General features: G+C 47.7%; 1 protein-coding gene across 1 annotated transcript in view; it reads right to left on the bottom strand.

The window, feature by feature from the left end:
* The window catches only part of LOC146871390 (interferon alpha-17-like), a 55,504-nt gene that overhangs the window by 3,779 nt on the left and 31,563 nt on the right, over positions 1–20,162 (bottom strand). Inside the window, exons 4-6 of the mRNA XM_085646920.1 lie at positions 8,207–8,287; positions 5,925–6,068; positions 5,745–5,840 (exon numbers count right to left, since the gene is read on the bottom strand). Coding sequence (XP_085503046.1) covers positions 5,745–5,840; positions 5,925–6,068; positions 8,207–8,287 — 321 coding nt within the window. The remainder of the gene's footprint in view (positions 1–5,744; positions 5,841–5,924; positions 6,069–8,206; positions 8,288–20,162) is intronic.

The following is a 20,162-nucleotide window of genomic DNA, read 5'->3' as shown; positions in this document are numbered from 1 at the left end:
CTGGGGTACACTGAATCTCTTCCACCACACAGGACCGGCAGATATCTAAAACACTCCTTTTGGGATCACTCCCCAATGCCTCTTCAGACCCTCTGGAATCCACCAAGAGGTCTACCCCAACGCAAGCTCCCTGGAATCAGAGAACTCACGCTCCACCGGGTGTTGGCATAGCTCTGGAAAACTGGGACTTAAAATATGCTCTCCAACAAATGAATCACACAGCCCCCCACAGTGGTTAACCAAGCTACCTTTTGCCTCACCCTCCAGTGCCTCACACAAGTACCCCACACCACTCTCCTGAGATTGGCAAGACAGTGTCTGACTGTCTCTGTCACTCAACCCACACTCTTTTGGGCGGTCTTCACATTCACACACCAGGACTTCTACCATGGGGGAACCCCTCTCCCTGCACCTCTCAGCTAGAGTCAGTAGAGCATCCCTCCCACCACTAGGAATATGATCCCCCTGTGGCAGTTCCCCAATCTACTTCAGGGACACTGCACACCACGGGAGCTACCTCATATCCTTGAACCTCCTAGTGTATGTCAGCCCCCTCCCTCAAGTCAGGCGCCACATCTCTGGGTGTGTATACTTCTCCCTCAGCACTAGATACCATAATCTTGCTGCCACCATCTGAGCTGGACTCCACCTCCAACTCAGCAGAGCTCACTTCCTGAGCTACACATGTTTCTTCTTCTTGGTTAAGGCCCTCTTGGCCTCAGCCCTCTGGAGCTCCTCGTCAAGATCTCTCAGTCTCCGCTCACAAACCAGAAGCCCTTAATCTTTCTCTGTTTCTTCCTCCCTTTCAGAGAATTCCTCCTCCTCCTCAGACTCATATTGTAGTGTTAGCATCCAGCCTAGTAGTTCATACTGAAATAGGGCTGACTCTAGATCCTCCCTGGACCTTCTCTGTACAGGCAGCCCCCTTTCCTTGCAGAAAATAGGTAGCTCCCTCCTTATATACATGAACATGTGCCAGAAGTCAAGCCCCATCTTGTCAAGACTTCACAGGTGCAACACTAACCATAGTCTCAGTATCAAAAAAAAAAAATACTTTCAGGACACCAGGAAACAGAAAAACAGTATGTGGTTACGTAGTGATCTGCGCTAAACTAGTGATGTTCACCAATCACTGTGGGTCAAGTGCAAACACAAGTTCAAAACCTCACCGCTGACCACCAATGTTAGAAATGGGAGTCTCTAGTTGTACCTTTGTCCAAATAGGGACCCTTGCTACTAGTCAGGGTAAGGGGGTACACACTGTTGATAACCCCTGCTCACCCCCTCGGTAGCTTGGCACGGGCAGACAGGCTTATCCCCATGGCAATGTGTAAAGTATTTGCACCAACACTCACAGTAACACAGTGAAGCACCACAAATGTACACCACACAGGTTGTTTATAAAAATATCAATATCGTTATATAGATTAGGTCAGATCAAAACGGTAGAAAAATTCACATGCATATAAATCAAGTTACTCTTTCTTTAGAAATGTCTCTTGATAGGTGTCTTGTAGCAAAAACAAACTGGTAGATCTCTGGTGTCAAAGTTCACTTTTGTAATGCTTTTAGCGATAAAAAAAAGTTCTGTTACAGTCAAGGTCTTGTAACACCAAAACAATTCCTCTCCTGATTTGCAAATATTTGTGGGCTCAACTGGCTGTGAGACTTTTTTGTTAGCGCGTGGGAATCGAGTAGATGGCGGTACCAAAATATTTGGGAGAACCTGCCCAGTCAATGGAACTAAAATCACTGCCCCAACTTGGAGGAATAATCACTGCACCGTGACTGAAAGCGGGCGCTCCCCACTGCTGCAAAACTCCCCTTGTCACCCAGCGTGAGCGCGCGCCGTTACTGCCAGCTCTTTAAATCACCCTCTTCATATGGGCGGGGGACCTGGACCATTCTACTGGGGTCTGCGCAATTTTTACACAAATGAGGAAGTCAGTTTCCAAGTGCCCGTGCACCGTGCGCGGTGCCCACATCCCAGACTCGCGTTCCCCATACCCAAGGGTAACCCGCCTCCGCTCTGCCAACTGGTGGGGGCTGTTACCTGGGTGCGTGGTCTCGGTTGGATCGCTGATCGCTTCGCAGCGGCTCCCCGGGTTTCTCTGTACTTCCTGGGCTGGCGCGGCTATAGTAGCAGACAAGCCCCCTGGTTGCTAGGCAACGCCTCGTGATGGAGCCAATTCCAGCGCGACTCTTCCTTGACGTCAGCGGGGAAGTAACCACAGTGCCCCGAGACTCCCGGGCCAGCGGCGGTGACTTTTCCACATTAACCGCCGCTCTCTCCTTTTGGGAACTGGGCCAGCGGGGGTGATATTAACCCCTAATGCTTTGTCTTGGGAGGTGCCCTGGCAGGCACTCTCGCTCACCGAGACCGCCTGGCAGGGATCGGCGATTGGGGCACGGCGGACCTCGCCCAGAGCTCTGATGTGTGCCGATGAGCACACCGAGTGTTTGAAGACACAGGCAGGCAGGGCAAAGGTCATGTGGCCACAATCAGTGCGCAGCCACACGCACTGGGTATTTCACTAGTGGATTTCTTCTGCAACTTTTGTGTCCCTGAGTTGCAAAAGGAGGCCAGCTCTCCTCGGGCCCTTGGAGACTCTTAGGACACAGCAAAGTCCTGTTTCTTGAAGAAGGGGGACCCAGCCCACAGCAAAGTCCTTTAGCCTCACCGTCAGCAAAATCAGCAAACTACAGGCCAGCCCCAGAACACACAGCAAGGGCAGTACTTCTCCTCAGTTTCTTCAGGTGATCTCCTTGGGCAGAGGTTCCTCTTGATTGTAGAAGTCTTGGGTAAACTTTTGTGTTCCTGAGTTTTAACAGGAAGCCAGCTCTTCTCAGGCCCTTGGAGACTCTTATTCCTGGACACAGCACACAGCAAAGTGCTTCCTTCAAGCAGGTGGGGGGAACACAGCACACAGCAAAGTCCCCTGTCTCCTTCCTTAGTAGTAACAGCAAACTGTAGGTCAGCCCGAGAACACGCAGCAAGGGCAGTCTTCCTTTCCAGTCTCTTCAGCTGATCTTCTTTGGCAGGGATTCCTCTTGTTGACAAAAGTAGTCTAAAGTTCAGGGGTTTCAGTTCTAGTTTGTATACCCCAAAAGTCTTTGTTCTCCATGTGTGAGGGGTCCTGGACCCAGTCCAAACCAGTTCAGGGTGCATTCTGCCAGTGCACCTCTCTTTCCTTTGTGAGTGTGGGGCAGGGCCATCAGACACACCGCAGGAGGTGGAGCCAGCATTGTGGAAGACAGGCACAGTCCTATTCAGACCCAGGTGCAACTCCTCCCACCACTCCAAATGCAGATAGGTCTATTCAGTCTAGTGCTGACTCACCCAGCCTCCTGCAGCCACCCCCAGCCCCTGTCACTCACAAACCAGATAGTCAATAGGTAGGTTGAACAAGAAAATAGCCACTTTCTAAAAGTGCTAATTTCAAACACAGAATTTAAAAACCATCCTCCCTAAAAAATGTGTTATTAAATTCTGAATTCAGGAATACCAGATTTCATTTTTCTATCTTGCTCCTATGGGAAGATATGCAGGTAAATATTATACACAGCATTCCCCATTCTAGCCTATGGGCAAGATAGCCTTTCAATAGTGAAAAACAAAAATGGCAGTATTTCACTATCAGGACATGTCACCCACACTAGTACATGTCCTACCTTTCACATACACTGCACCCTGCCCATGGGGTACCATGGGCCTACCATAGGGGTGTCTAATGTGCCAGAAAATCAACTGCCCACAGGCACTGTGATGGCAGGCCTGAGACACCATTTTAGGGCTACTCCTGTGGGTGGCACAATCAGTGCTGCAGGCCCACTAGTAGCATTTGAATCACCAGCCCTGGCACACTCAGTGCACTTTATTAGGGACCTACTGGTAAAACAAATATGCCAATCATGGACAACCGATCACAATTACAATTTACAGGGAGAGCATATGCACTTTAGCACTGATCAGCAGTGGTAAAGTGCCCAGAGATCTATTGCCAACAACCAAAGGTCAGGAAAACAAAGGAGGAAGAAGCAAAATGTTTGGGGATAACCCTGCAAAAAGGGCCTTTTCCAACACTTACCAGTTGTCTAGGACACATTTCTAACTTTATAATCTAAAATATATGCAGATTCAAAAATGAAAGTGAATAGGGCGAGGCCGTCAGGTAGAACAGAGAACGCTTTACTTTTTTAACTAATCCTTTCATTTGGTTCAAGTTTCTGGTTCATGATTGTTATAGTTATATTAAGGACTATGAAGTTTTGCTTAGGCAGCACCAAGTATAAGGGAATATGTAAGTATTGCTACCATGCACTAAACTCACTATGAGGTCCGATATGAGCTAAGCATATGTTGAGATCCGATATAAATAAAACACACAGAGATAAGATATGAGTTAAGCACACAAATAACTGAGATATGAACTAAACTTTTGTTGATGTCATATATGAGCGTAGCACACAGATGTGATCTAAGTGGCTGAGAACTAAGGGCCACATGTACGTACGTTTGAAATTGCGAGTTCCTAATTGTGATTCCATGCGAATCTCAATTAGGAAATCACAATTTCAAATGTATGAAATTCTTTAGAGTTTCATATGCGATTCCCAGTGGGTCGCAAATAGACTGACCTCATTAATGTTCATGAGTTTGGTCACAATTTGCGACCCATTGGGAATCGCTACAAACACAGGGATGGTGGCCTGCATGTGACAGCAGACCGCCATGTCTGTGTTTGCTTTTGAATAAAGCAACTTTTTTTTTTTAATGCAGCCCGTTTTCCTTAATAGGAAATAGGATACGTTTCAAAAACAAAAGGGACATTTTCAGTTTCATTTTCCAGGGACATGGGCTAATCAAACAAATGAGGCAGCAAGCACACGCGGATATCAGTTTGAATTAAGGACAAAAATGAAGTCAGATATCAGGAAAACATTTAAATTGTGTTAGATAGCAACTGAATACACTGAGAGATCAGATACGAGCTAGACATGTCAAGAATACAGAGATCAGATACAGTTGGAGCACAAATCGGCTCCGAAATTGGCTATGCACCTACTGAGATCAGATAAGCGCTAATCGCGCAAATTACTTAAAATGTTCATTAAGCACATACAGAGATCAGCTAGAGCAAACTACACACATGTAGATCAGATATGACATTATGGCACAAATTAAGTCAAATATTAACTAGGTACATGCAGAGATTCAATATGAGCTTAAAGTTCAAATGAGTTCAGATATGACCTAGGCACGCAGAATAAGTCATATATGAGCTAAGCACACAGTGAGACCAGATATGAGTTCAACAATGAGACCAGATATGAACTACTTCACATGATTATATCAGATATCAATCAATAGGTGGATTTGTATAGCATGACTAATCACCCAGAAGGGTATCCAGGTACTTGAGGGTCGTGTGGGTTCAGGTGACTCAGTTGAACAGCCAGGTCTTGAGTGTTCTCAGGAATTCCAGTGGTATGATATGAGCTAAATACACATTGAAGTCAGATCTGAATTAAGCAGAAACTGGGATTAGCTATGAGCTAATGATATCAGATATGAGCTAAGTACATTGAGATCAGCTATGAATATATCACACACTGATGTTAGATTGGAGCTGGCACACACTGACTTCAGGTATGAGATACATTTGGAATGATCCCAGATGTGCTTTTTGTGGCAATTTATTTCAGTGCATCTGCAGTTTTCATAAGCAGCATAAAAAAGTTACCTTTTCTGAGGAAATTTCTTCCAGTTTTTGAAAATGTGTCTCTATCGCTTTCCTCGTTTCCCCTTGTAAGGTTATATTAAATGTATTCATAGCGACCTGGAAAGTACAAGAAACATATTTATTCAACTGCACATGTGATCCCAGAGCCAGAATAACTTCTATTCCCGGATTGTCCCTTACACATTCTCTCAGGTCGCTGGTCTGCTGGTCAAGGGATGCCAGGAATGGTTCAAGGGTCTTCTTTTCGAATGAAAGATAGGGCTTGCTGTAAAGCTTGTTGATTTGATGGATTACATTCGAGAGGGTAAGTACAGCAATTTCTACCTGAAAAATGAATAGAAGATTTGTTAACAAATGTTAGAATATTTTATATAGATATGTGATTATTTATGCTACTACCCAGAATTAAAATTAAACAATGAACAGAGGGTATGAAATGAAAGCGTAAATATTATGATTACTTGCTTTTACAAGTGCCTTGACAGTTCAGTTGTCTGCAATGCCCATGGTTACCAATTCTTTGAAATATATAGAGCTTAGGCTCCACACAGAGTATTTCCTTTTCACTTGATGCTAATGGCTTTTTTATGTATCTTACCAACTGCTATGGAGTGATTGCATTGCAATGCATGATGGTCCATTTTACATCTCAAACATACACTGAGTAATTACAAAGGACATTTTTGTGTCATACATTCATATTTGTTATGCCCAGAGAGCATTCCTTTTGTGTTTTTTTTTTCATTGTACCAGGCTTCTTTCAATGCTTTATTAGGAATTGTGTACGAGTCTCACATACATAAACGTATATGTTTATCCAGATACAGCTCCATACAAGCATACAGGCACACAATCCGTCAGCTTAAAATAAAAAACAAGAAGTAACAAAGAAAATAGGTCCGGCTTTATTGTGGTAACAGATATTAGCACAGGCATGTACGTATACCGTTTGCACGCATTGGCACAACAATTGCAGACCAAATGTCACTATTACTTAACTCTATGCTACACTTTTTTTCAGCCTTAGAAGAATGAATACCGTGTCAACCCTGATAGGATGCAATCTGTGGTCTCTAGGCCTCATGCTGATCTCAGTCCAGGAAGATAAATACATTGAGTGCCCAAAAGCTGTAGATTAACTAGGATATTTGGGTTTGCTGTACGTGCAAGTCAGAGACCGGTTGATACAAATAAAGTCAGTGGAAGAGCAGAGTCCACAATAATTGACTTTAATTTTTTTGCTATTATGATAAAGAAGGTATTGGATGCTGATTCGAAAATCACATGACTTTTCAGGATGTTTTTGTGAATTCCAAAACGTAGGTAATCTAGATTCAGATATAGATGTGAATCTACATGGCCTATTTAAAAAAGTTCATAAAGTACTACTACTCGCAGTCTGTTCTGTATGGAGATGACTACCGCGGTGGTGGAGATCATCGTACATGTAGGTGTAGGATCTATTGGTAAATGTGGCAGCAACAAGAGGAAGTGGTTGGAAAATGGGAACTAATTATTACAAAATGTGTGAGGTTAAGAGAAATTGAAAATAAGAGTAAACAGCTGCAATTAAAAAAAAACACACACACACATTTAAATCTTCTACAGTAGTACTAGTGACAAAACACCTCAAATGTACTCAAGCCCAGCCTTGCAGTAAGTCATGAACCACAAATGGCCAAACACTGGTACAGCATCCCACTCCTACGGAAATCAGTGGTAGCAAGAAATAGCAATTACACAAAGAAAAACACATACAAAAACTTAAATTAAATACCAATTTTAATTTAACTTTACTTAAATAATTTTAAATGCCAATGTTTAATGTGCATTAAAACATTTTAATCAAATATTTTCCTAATAATGTATCATTTTACATTTAAATCACAACTAAAATAAAGCATAATTTGAAACCAAGCTTGTGGCACATTCACCACAAGTTAATACTGTGTGGGTTGGGGTAGGGAAGGTTAACACTTGAAATAATTTTGTTTTAGAAACACATTTAAATAAAATGTTAAAAAATGTATGAAAATAAATGTATAAATATGTTAGGTTATAGTGCAAGTGTGTTGACCTTTGTTATTGCAGTAGTCCTCGGTGACTAGGAGTTAGGGAAATGCATTTTAGTTATATTTAACTAAAAATATGTGTTTTTATTAATTTAAAATGACTTTTCTACAAATTTCCTATTACTTTCTGTAGGAACATCTCCGGTGGAAATCTCCATAAACAGGCAGGAATTTACCAAAGTAACTTTTCAGCCATAAATGTAGTTGTGGGAGTCTCCGCCCCATTTTTGAGGGTGTGGAAACTCTTAGATCTACAGATGGAAATGGTGACAATCGCTACAAAGTGTGTCATTTAGTTGAGTTCCTACAGCTGCAGAGAGCAGCAAGGGACTGACTGGTACCTCTCATTGGACACCCTCAGACAACAGCATGCACGCTCTTTGATTTTACCTGTTCGGTGTCATAGATGAAATCGATGTTTGGAGGAAACGTGCTCAGCAGGCATTGTGTGGGGAAAATCTTTCCGTTTCTCTGTACATAAAAAGCAGGAGCAGCGTTACAATCGGTAGTCAGCACGGGCTCCACCAAGGGCAGAAAGCGTCAAGGTGTCGAATGGAACACACAAACATTGGCCAGACTGCTGGACATTTCTAGGGCAAAATTACACCAAATGCTGCAAAAAGAAATCAAGAAAAATAGCTTATCTTGAGAACCATTATGGAGCTTGGCAAGGCCACCTCACGTACAGTGCTTAGAAATGGCAGAGTTGTATGAAGAACTGAGTAAAACTTATAATTATTATCAGTTCCACCGGAAATGATTACGTCATGCAGACACAGGAGTCTATAGAAAAAGATTCTGTAAATATTAACACAATCTCGATTTGTATTTCCTTAATGGTGCTTTGTTCTTTTTCCGCATTTTTATTAAATTGATCTTACTTTCACAGAACACGATAACTTCTCTTACATTTTTTGCTGCACTTTAAAAGTCAATTCAATATCTGGTATTTATTGACCTTCAAGGGGTAAACGATAAGGAGGCGCTCCCAGGATCTGAACCTGCGCCCAGATGACCACATGCCTAAGCGAGCTGTAGGAGGGAGGCTTGCTATCTGTGATGTGAAGAAAGGCGGGGCACAACCCCTAACACTGGATTTAAACAGATATTTAATGAGCACCTCGGACGCGCCACCGCGGCTTGTAGCTGTGAGGCGTGACCTTGACAATATGCTGCACTTGGAACGGGCTCTAAGGGATACTGCCGATAGCACAGCTGAATGTTGTAAAGAGACAGAGTGCATTGAATTGTTGCCGCAGTCAGGGGGAGGAGGTTATCCGAGGCCACCCGTCACTCTAATACTCAGCGAGAGCCTTGAACATAACCCCCGCACTCTGCCCCACTCCCACATATATGCAACATTCCCATACTGTATTCCTCATTGTGACAAAGGCCAGCATACACGCTTGTCTTGTGGTGGTCATTTGTTGGCCGCAGTTTATTAGGAATACAAGGAAAACACGTATATACTTTGCATACTTTGCATGTTATGTCATTATTACTTCCCTGGCGAACTATCATACTTGCGTCGTGCTCCCTATGCACATCATCATACATCATTTCTGCCATAAGTCATGTATACATTGTCACCATAGCATAGCACCTTAGACTGACAGTTCATTGTTAGTTACTTTGCAGGCTTGCATAGTCTCTTGGCCCTTCGGGGTTGTTTTCTTTGGTAGGTTAGGTTTGCGCTTTCTTTGCGCGGGGAGGGAGTAGCTTCTGTCCAGAAGTTAGGCCACAACTCGCTACCTTGTCTGACTCCTGTTGTGCCCTGCCGTCCGGCGGGGGCTAGGCTGCGATCGCCGTCTCCATTTGCTCCCCCCCTTTGGTAAACCAACTCACCCAGCCGTGAGGCATCCCAAGGTGAGTGGTCCTATTCTGGCACACTGCCATCTGGTGTGTCTCCGTACCAACCATTATCCGCATAGTTCTGCACCACGTCGTCCGGGAGGCTTCCGTCTCCCCACGGCTCCCCCCAACTAAGTCCTACGCCTTTTCATTTGCAGCCTGCTAAGGCCATGGCGCCCCAAAGGTTGCTCCAAAACACTCCCATGCCTTCCTCAGACAGGTGCACTCCATCTTTAGCATATAATTCCGAGCGACCCGTTTGGATGAGCCTGTGCCTGACAGTTTCAAGACCATTTGTTCTGCAGAATTTGCTCACCGTGAGGTTCAGCTTTTTAAGGGAGTTCGACTGCTTTCTGAGATTCTGCCCCGCGCCATTCGCCTCCACTGATCAACTCTGACCAGATAATGGTGGTGTTTCTGAAGGCCCTCGCTGCCTCCGTGAGGTCTCTCTGGATATCGTGGAGGAGTGCTTTCCTCCCGAGTCTGGCCAAATCGTTACCCCCTAGGTGGATGATCAACACATCCGGATGCCATGCTGCTTCTGCCCGCAAGTCTCTGAGGGTCGCCAGCAGCTGTTCCCATCTCATTCCAGGTTGGCCAAACCACTGTATGCAGGTGTTCACTGGCTGTCCTTTCTTCGTGTGGCCCCCCCGCCGCCACCAGGCTTGCATCCGCATTATGAACGAGTGCCCCGCCACCCACACCAGGCGTGGTCTCCTCCCTGTCAAAGCAATGAAACAAGTCACTCCCCTGTTTTCCCTGGGGCAGAGCACCCCCCTTTCCCCCCCTGGTGTGTCTTGTGGGTCATAGCAGCTGAGGCCTCATGTAGATCTTGTATGCCTGTGACTTCCATCTCCTCATGCCTGTATTCCGGCTTCGGTCATCCCATGCTGTGTGGCAGTAGTGGCCGCCCCTATCCAGAATGAATGGGACCCAAACCCTGTCGGGGGCAACCCTGCCTTGCTGAGTGCCAGGTGCATGATTGCTGTAAACTGGAATTTGCTCAGTTGAGTTCCGTCCCTGTGTTTGATCAGGGGCACCCCACCGGCAGGTCGAACAGTCATGAAAGTGAGCAGGCAGCATACCGCGCAGCAGCTCTGATCCTCAATGCATTGTAGCCTTACTATTGTCCCTCTGCCGGTTTGGTCTGTTTTCGAACGCCTCAGTACAATCTCTACTCCCTTCGCTTTGGGGTGTCACGTTGCCTGCTTGCAAACTGCGCTCTGCTGGGCCCACCCTCGAGGGTGCTACTAACTCGCTAAGGTGGAAGGACCCAAAGAAGGCGTTGGCAAACGTGGCCCTCAACAGAAGGTGCTCAAAGTTGTCCGTTGTTATGCCCCCAAGTGTCACCAACAACAAACGAAGCTTCGTGAAGTCTATCGGGCGCCTGGTATCCACCTTTGTGCCCTCTTTTCGCCTCCACCCCTTCATAGCCGCTTTGATTTAATGGGAGGCAACTGGGTCCTGCCCGGTCTCCAATTTTGCGTAGTGTGTTACGGCGAACAGGTGGGCCTGCACCCATGACCTGGACTTCTGGCACTTAAATGCCCACTGAATGAATTGTTCGGTTGCCCTTCTTGTGGCCCCCACGTTGCCCAGAAACTGGATGCCCCATACCCTCATTACTGTCCCAATGTATTTCTTATATCTCCTGGCTGATTCAGAGGCCAGTGCGTGGTGGACCAGCTCTGATAAGTCTACCCTGCCAGGTCCCACAGCTGGCTCAGGAAAGGGGTCATGTTCTGTTCTGCCCTGGGCACAAGCTCTCTGAACCTGTCCGTCTTGGCTTTGGACAGGGCGTCTGCCACTTCGTTCTCCAACCCCGGGACGTGACGTGCTCATAGGTCTATGTTGCCTTCCAGCTGTAATGTAACCAGTTGGCGCATTAGTCGCAGTGTCCATGCACCTGGCAGATCCCCTATTAATGGCCTGTCCTACGCTCTTGTTGTCAGACCATAGTGTTAGTTTCATGTTCTGCAACTACTTCCCCCAGATCGTCAGTGCCACTATGATAGGGAAATAACTCTAGGAAGGTAATATTGCTCGTTATGCCTGTCTGTGCCAACTGCTGGGCCACTGTCCTGCGCACCATTTGCCATCTAGGATCGCCCCGAACCATGTGCTGCCAGATGCATCTGTGTATAGCTCGATCTGTTTGTTAGTTACCCAACCTTCCCTCCAGATCAGCAAGTTGTTAAAAATCTGCTAGAAAAGTATCCCACATCACCAAGTCCTTCTTGACCTCTGCCCCGAGCCTGACGCGGTGGTGCTTCTGGGTGAGCCTGCGTGTTAATTGGGTCAATCGTCTGGAGAATACCCTGCCTGCTGGAATTACCCTGGTTGCAAAGTTAAGCTTGCCTATTAGCTGCTGGATTACCCTCAGCATTGCATTCTCGTGCCCGCATAGGCTCCTGATGTCGTGCCTAAAATCCTCTACCTTCTCCAGAGGGAGCCTGGATGTCCTGGCGACGGAATCTAGCTCTATTCCTAGGAATGTGATTTTTGTCGCCGGACCCTCTGTTTTGTCCACCGAAAGGGGGATCCCCAGTTCCTCTGTCATTCTTATGAATGCCGTTAGAGTGTCACTGCACTCCGCTGATGCTGTCGGGCCTGTAAAAAGGAAGTCGTCCAGGTAATGGAGCTTCCCGCCTGCCGGATGCCTATGGTGCAGCGCCAATTCAATAAAGGTGCTTAACATTTCAAAGTAGGCACATGACACTGAGCACCCCATCGGCATTGCCTTATCGAAGTAGAGTTTCCCCTCCCACTGGAAACCCAACAGGTGAAAGCTTGAGGGGTGAACTGGGAGTAGGCGAAAAGCGGACACAATGTCCGCCTTTGCCATGAGGGTCCCTCGGCCAGTTGCCCTAACCAGATCTATGGCATCATCTATCGTGGCGTAACTCACTGAACAGACTTCTGTACTGATCCCATCATTTACTGACGTACCATCTGGGAATGATAAGTGGTGGATTAAGCGCTACTGGCCCTGTTCTTTTTTGGGAACCACCCCTAGCGGAGACATCACCAGCCCATTGCTCAACTAGGCGGGGAGGGGTCCCTCTATTCTACCTAATAGCTTCTCTTTCTCTATTTTCTCTGTCACTACCCCCGGGTGCTGCAGTGCGGATTAGACGTTTTTTTCACTGCATGAGGGAGGGGGCCCGTGAATGGGATGGGGAAACCTTCTTCAAACCCGTGTAATATTGTCTCTGCATCTGACTTTTGTGGTACCTGTTGGCTAGCCTGCGCAGTTTGTGAGTATCAATGGGGGACCATGCTAGCCTGTATTGTTGATGTCCTGTTGTCCCTTTGGTGCCCCTGTGTCTGACTCACTACTTCTTTCTCTCTTTCTTGTCCCCTTTGTGGTCTTATGCTTGCATCCCGCTGCTGGGTGCCCTCCTCCACACGAGGAGGATATGTGCTGGAATTTACATGCTGCCCTGTAGGTACATTGGTTCACCTCAAACTTCCAGCATATTACCGGTGGCCCGCTAGTGTGTGTTGCTTTACCTGCACCAAATTGTTTGGGTCTTTGAAAAGGCCTCCCCTTCCCTCTGTGAAAGGACCCCCAAAAGGACTGCTCGTTCTTTCCTACCCATGTCTTTGCCTCTCTCGCTACCATCATTTTGTGAATAAAACCGGAGACATCCTCCTCATTCCACTCCATTTCCAGGTGAGTCTGCATCTTTAGCCTGAACCCTTTTATCATACTCTAGCCATGCATCACCCGGAAATTGCCTCTGTGAATTGTGGATGTTGGCTTCATAAAGCCACAGGTCAGCTGCGCAGCGCGAGAATTTCTCGACTATTATACAAGCCATTATTTGCAATACGTCTAATCAATTGTCAAAGTTAATCTCTACGCTCCTTTCTCCGTTCCCTCTTAGCTTCATCTTTTTCATCACAGGTTGTCAGATCAAGTCCCTCTGACTGTATCTACAGCAGTGAAAAAATGTTGATGAATTCCTTCCTCCAAATTCTCTCTTTGACTGCTAACGGTATGAGGCTTGCTAACCCTGTGGCCCTGGTAGTCAAGGACGCAGGGCCGGTGATGGCCTTGTGTATGCATCAGGTACCGCTACTGCGGCAGAAGGAGTGGTTGCTGGGGTTGAATTCCCCCAAGCCGCCGTGGGGGACCCTATCTCTCCCCTCACCCCCACTGAGGCCTGCTCCCCCAAGCGGTGATGGCGCGCCTGGCCTGGGTCTATCAGGTGCCACTGTAACCCAGAGGTCTCCTCCCCTTCTGTAGTGGCCCCCCCTGGGTGGTTCCATGCCTAAGCCTTTCAGCAGAAGTGGCACCATAGTTCTGAAGCATTCCTGCACAATTGCGCTGATATGCTCACCACTCGCTGCTGTGTCCTCGGTCCCCCGGCTTGGTCCCGCCGCCGCCGTGTTGGCTACAGGTGACTGGATCCTCTTCTGGGGAGCCTTCTTCGGCGCCGCTGCCTCCGCGAGCTTAGCTGGCGCACTCCTCCGTCGCTTGGCGCCCGGTGCGCTGCTGCTGCTCTGCTGGTGGCTTGGTCCTTCGCCAGCGTCGTGCAGCAGGTGAGGCTGTAGCCAGTTGCTCCAGTGGACCTCCGATGCTGCCCGGATTTTCCTCAGCCAGTCATTCAGGTCCTCCTGCTGCTGCCTCTTGCTCCCGCTCCTGGCCATTCCCTCTGTTGACTGGGCGCCCCTTGACTTGCACAAAAGGCGGGGTGCATCCACTGGTTTATGCATCAAAATCAGTCTCCTGGTCCTAGTGGGGTGCTGCCGCTGTCTTATGCACCAAAAGTAGCCTTCCTCTGTTGTGGAATGCCCTTTTTAGGTCGAGGACCGTCCGGTCTGCCGAAGGCAGAACCGGAAGTCGGAGATTTAATGTTTTGGAGAAGAGGGGCTTAAACCCGCCCCTCTTCTCCATTGGCTGGCCTCTTGAATGCTGGCCAGCCATTGGAGAAGAGGCTTTGTCACTCCGAACAGGCCCCCTCCTTTTCGGATTCGGTGGCGTGTTTTTTCGTTACTTTTCCAATTATCTCCTCCAGCCAATGGCAAGAGGAGAACACGCCCCCGAATCCGAAATCGCCGCTGCTTTTCTCGGAGGCATTTCTGCTTCGCCTCGGAGAAAGGCAGTGGTGTCTGCGCAGAGCGGGTGCTAGTCAGAAGCTTCTGCCATGATAACCATTCATTCCGTCACGAAATGCCTATTTTATTTGATCTTAGTGTGTTTTTCTTACGTTTTCTAAAGCTCGTTGCGTCAGGGTGCTTTATAAACATATATCTCCATTAAAACACAATTTCGCATATAAACATGGAGGGTACTGTAATGCTTATGAATAATAGTACATATATTTTGACTCAATACAATGCGCAATTGAAAGCTTTTAACATTTTTCCCCTCAATGTGTTCTCGTTATACCCCTCTTGTCTGGACGAAAGTTCTTGAAAGTCGCAGTCGAAATGAACACAATTTAAGAGACAGATTTGTGGGTATCCCGTGTTTATGTTTTTGAATAATTTCGTTTAAATTATTTCAGTTTGTAGCATGGGCCTGTCCCCAGGGGTTGCTAGGCGCTTCATGCTGAACATTAAGGGGCGCCTAGTTACCTGACTCAACCCAGCGACGCATTGTATGATTTTAGCAAGGGTTTAGGGGTTCGGAGAACCAGTGTGGTGCTAAATGTTCAAGTAGGATCAGTGTGTAAAAGGTAGAAACACTGAATTCACCCGAAATCGATTAGAGAAAGGGGATACTGTTCTCTCGTGTCTATACAGAGGGGAGAGAGGTACGTGTGGCGGAGAAACAGATCATAAACCTCACTTTGTGCAGCGCGTATTCACTCGCGAGGCGCGTCTTGGCGCTATGGAAGAAGTTGTGTCGTAAGGCCAGAGCTGTCGGCTATGGAACTGGGGATCCAAGTTCGAATCGCGGCGTCGCCTCAGCATTCTGTGATTCTGCCCAAATCACGCAATCTCTGCGTGCCTACGAAACACAAATGTGTCCTTGTGTAATGTAACTGGTGCTCGTGTACAGCTCCCATACTTCGAGTCGAGTTCGCTCTGTCTAAAACTGCATAAAAAGAAAACAAAAACCCTGGTAATCGATGTTTACTTTTTGCAGACTCCGGGTACTCTTTGCCTCGACCTCTGAAGAATGAAAGGGTGGTGTAATCCGACAGGTTTGAACCTCTGAATATGAAGTTCAAACCACATCCTCGCAGGGGCTGCATTAGCCCACCGATATACCCGCAGGGGTGGGCGGTTGTTTTTCATGGGAAACTGATTTTTGGGGGGGGAGGGGGGGGGGGAGAATACAATCTAGCTGCTGCTCATGGGAACAATTGTGTCAACACGACCGTGATGAGGTGTGCAGCTCCTGTTTCCTATCACGCTTGGCGTCTCTACATGTGATTTTTCGAGGGTACACAGAAAAAAAAACTGCCCGAGCCACACTCAACGGGCGATCGCGACAAATGTGCGCATGCGCACATCTCCCACCTCTTCTCTGCACCCCCTTTTCACGCTCTCCTGCGTATACTTCCTTGCATCTCGCTCAATCCACCAATCTCCTCGCATACTCACAATGCACCCAATTACAGAACTCACTAAATGTTTTTTAACTTTTACAATTGGCACAGCTGTCCATGGCTCTGTGCACTCTGCAGAGAGGCCAAGGATTGGATGAGTATGTATTCCAAACCTAGGGTGACCAGGTGTCCCGGATTTGCCAGGACAGTCCCAGTTTTTGATCATTGTCCAGGCTGAATCCAAATTTACTAAATTACTGTACAGGTTTTCATAAAGAGGCAACTGTACAAACGTTTATGTGTTCTGTTGCAGAATTAGGTACCAGTCTTTTCATAAACCGATCTAGCTAGCACTTACAATAGTCTGTGCAAAAGTTATATTTAACTTATTTCCCTTAGTGCCTCCATATCCGTGGTTTCTACATTGGTAAGCATTGTTATTCATTCGGTTCCCCTTGATCGTTGTGAAATTGTAGTCCTACGTCTATTTTTGAGAAATGTCCTGGTTTTGAAAATGTGGTCAGCCTGTCTGACTCCTTTATGTCCCACTGACCGGCACTGTGAGAAATGTGCTTGCATTTGACCTGAACTCCACAGATCTCAACCGTGGCCCGCCGGCAACCTGAACTCACACAGCTACATAGGAGTGACACTTATCACACTACACCCAATACATGAATAACATGTTCTTTGAAAAAAAGACAGACATACACCAAAGCAAATACTGAGAGGGAATGCAGACACACTCACACACAGATACCTACTCGCACTATGTACAAACACCCACACAGTGCTGTACCCTGGTCCAATTGCACGTATACAATCAGGGATATGGGGGGCACACTGGCGCCGTAGTGTAGCCGGGCCTGCACTGTGGCACCACTCTAACCCGGGGTTATTCCTGAGGTGACATGAGGTGGCTCGAGGACACGCTCCTAAATGGCCTTCCTTTTCTGTGAGCTTACACTTTCTGCAGGTCGTATGCTGCAGGCCGCGTTATTCAGGGGGCTCTAGCCCACACACACTTTCCACATGGTGAACACCCCTCAGGGTAAACCCACTGCCCTTGGAAAGAGAACATTCTGGAGCGACCCAAACGCACCCGCCTTTAAAAGTATGTATTCTTTTTTTAAAACCCTTTATCTTTGGTTGTTTTGTGTTTTTAGCACATTGGAGTCAGGACAGAGGGGAGGGAGAGGGGGACAGTCTGCGCAGAGCTCATCACCATTCCTTAACTTGGGAATTAAAATACCCAGCTGAGGGAATTAGACGCTTATTAAAAGCTCCCTTTTATGCAGCTAAAGGAGTTTAGGACTTGTTCATCCTAGCGCAGGAGTAATATAATGGCCTGCACATGGGTTCTGCTTTGATTTTTAAGCGTGCCGTGATATTTTGAAGGCATGACGTAAATACGCTATAATTGCTGATCTGTTGGCAATTAGCGCACAGAGTTTCCTGATTGCACCGATTACATATAAATCCAATTTCTTTACCTGCAACAGACGCGCTGTAAACAAAGCACACGTGATATATTACGTTAAGCTGTTTTTTAGGTCTCGGCTAACAGCTCAGATTGGCCTGATGTCTTACCTACTGTTGGACCTGTCAGCCCTAGGGTGGTCTCCCCTTCCATTTTTGTATCGTGCCTCATTTTTTTCACCCTCATTTTTATGTTGGACTAGGTCTCCGGGCGCCTTTTCATTGCCAATCAGTGTTAAGGTGCAGGTGCTCCCTTCTCCCAAGATGGCTGCCACAGGCCCCTGCTACTGCAGAGTGGTCTTTCATAGTAGCACCCTAGCTGCCAGGAGCTGCCTGGAACCCCACAACAATGTTGCGACTCCAGCCCGCCTTTTTGTCCCATAGGTAGAGTGGGGAAGCTCCTGGAATGTGCTGGAACCTTCTAGAAGGGAGGTGTGGCTTTTCTTTTGCCGCCTTGGCCAGAGGTCACCTGACCTAGGGCTACTTAAGTGAGGGAGGGAACTTTTTGTGGTGAGTTGGCCATTGGGGTGAAGCAGAGCTGGAAGGATCCACCAGGAGTGTAGGCGGTAGGGCCTAGCCAGGGACTTATGCCTCTGAGAGTGACAGGATTTAGGTGCTGCCTCTTAAGTGAGTGAGGGACCCTGTGAAACCCACTGATCTTGCCCAGCAGTAGGAGGACCCAGAGACTCTCTGTCCAGCCTGACTAGGAAGGATCTAGTCGCCCTCTCCATCCCTACCCCCCTGTAACAGAACCCCTGTAAGGGCGCCAGATACATCTGCGCCAACAAGCCTTTATCTAACATCTGAGAACAGAACTCATATGCCAAGCACTGAGACTGCGTGTCCAGATTGAACTCTCAAACTTATATGCCAAGCACTGAGACTGCGTGTCCAGACTGACCCCTGAAGCCGTATGCAAAGCAGATTGAAGAGCCATCGGGGATCGACCAGGTATTAGCGCTGTGACCCCTGCGCTCCCTGACCTGGCCTGGGACCCCCGGCAGCGTGCTCCGCTGAGCGCGGAGTCCCCCACCTTAACTTGAGCCCCCCCCTGTGACGTGGAAGCCAGCGCGCTCATCGCCGCGGCCCGGAGGCCGGAAGAAGTGCCCTGCAGAGTCGCGAGGCCCGTGAGAAGCCCGGGGCCCCGCCGCTGCCGTCGCAGCTGTGAGAGAAGGTGCGCGAGGCCTGGGGCCGAGTTCCCCCATCGTCGCTGGAGCGGACGCCGGCTGACGCCGAGAACGAGGTAAGCCCGGAGGCTGGGATTGCCCCTGGTGCGCCAGCTACTGGTCGGGAACCGCACCGCACCGCACCCTCAGCCCGGGTCCCCTCTCCGTGGGAGTTCCCCCTGCCAGCGCGACGGAGAGACCCCGCCGAGGGATCCTCTCCTTGTGCCCCCGCGACTGCTCTGAAGCGAGGTGCCCTACGAACTGCACCGGAGCCGAGAGACTCGCTCCTCCCGTCCCGGGCGCTTCCCGCTAAAAGCTTCGTGAGGCGCATTGACTGTCCTACCCCACATTGAAGTGCTCAATGTCCATAATTACAAGTAGCGCTCTGATATTCCTGTGCTGGATTGAAGTGCTCAATGTCCATAATTACAAGTAGCGCTCTGTTATTCAGGTGCCATATCGAAGAGCTACATGCTGGTGATTACGAGTAGCGCTCTGTTATTCATGTGCCATATTGAAGTGCTACGTGTTGGTGATTACGAGTAGCGCTCTGTTATTCATGTGCCATATTGAAGTGCTACGTGTTGGTGATTACGAGTAGCGCTCTGTTATTCATGTGCCATATTGAAGTGCTACGTGTTGGTGATTACGAGTAGCGCTCTGTTATTCATGTGCCATATTGAAGTGCTAAGTGTTGGTGATTACGAGTAGCGATCTGTTATTCATGTGCCACATTGAAGTGCTACGTGTTGGTGATTACGAGTAGCGCTCTGTTATTCATGTTCCATATTGAAGTACCACGTGCTATTGATTACGAGTAGCGCGCTGTTATTTACGCCCATGTTGAAGTGCTACGTGCTATTGATCACGAGTAGCACGCTGTTATTAATGTTCATAATGAAATACTAAATGACATCTATTCCGAGTAGCTCTCTGTGCTAGATGCCCCGTTCTGAGGTCGTCACCAGTTAGCGCGCCTAGCGCCATCCTCACCACCCCCCTAAGGCGCTACAGGAACGTGAAGCGCGCGTGTACCTCTAGGTGAAGGGTAGTGGTACCTCAGGCAGTACTGGTTTGTTATGAATGTCATTTGTGGTATCACCAGCTTATGAAATGTACTGCTACCTCATGAACTGCATCTAACGTGATCTGCTTGGATAAACTTGAGTATTTACTTAACTCCTACCGTGTGGCGTCACTTATTGTGTGTGTTCCTTGTCCAATGAGAGGTGCGTGTTGTATGGTTGCTTTACACACAGACCTTTGGTGGCCCGACCGCTCGTGTCACGTTACCGCCCCATAGGGCCTGGAGACCCCAGGTCTTACATTGTTGGCGAGCGGTGG

The sequence above is a fragment of the Triturus cristatus genome, chromosome 1_1, assembly GCF_964204655.1.
Source record: "Triturus cristatus chromosome 1_1, aTriCri1.1, whole genome shotgun sequence".
Taxonomy (NCBI): domain Eukaryota; kingdom Metazoa; phylum Chordata; class Amphibia; order Caudata; family Salamandridae; genus Triturus; species Triturus cristatus.
The sequence above is the reverse complement of the archived record's forward strand: the minus strand, read 5'-3'. Positions and strand labels throughout refer to the sequence as shown.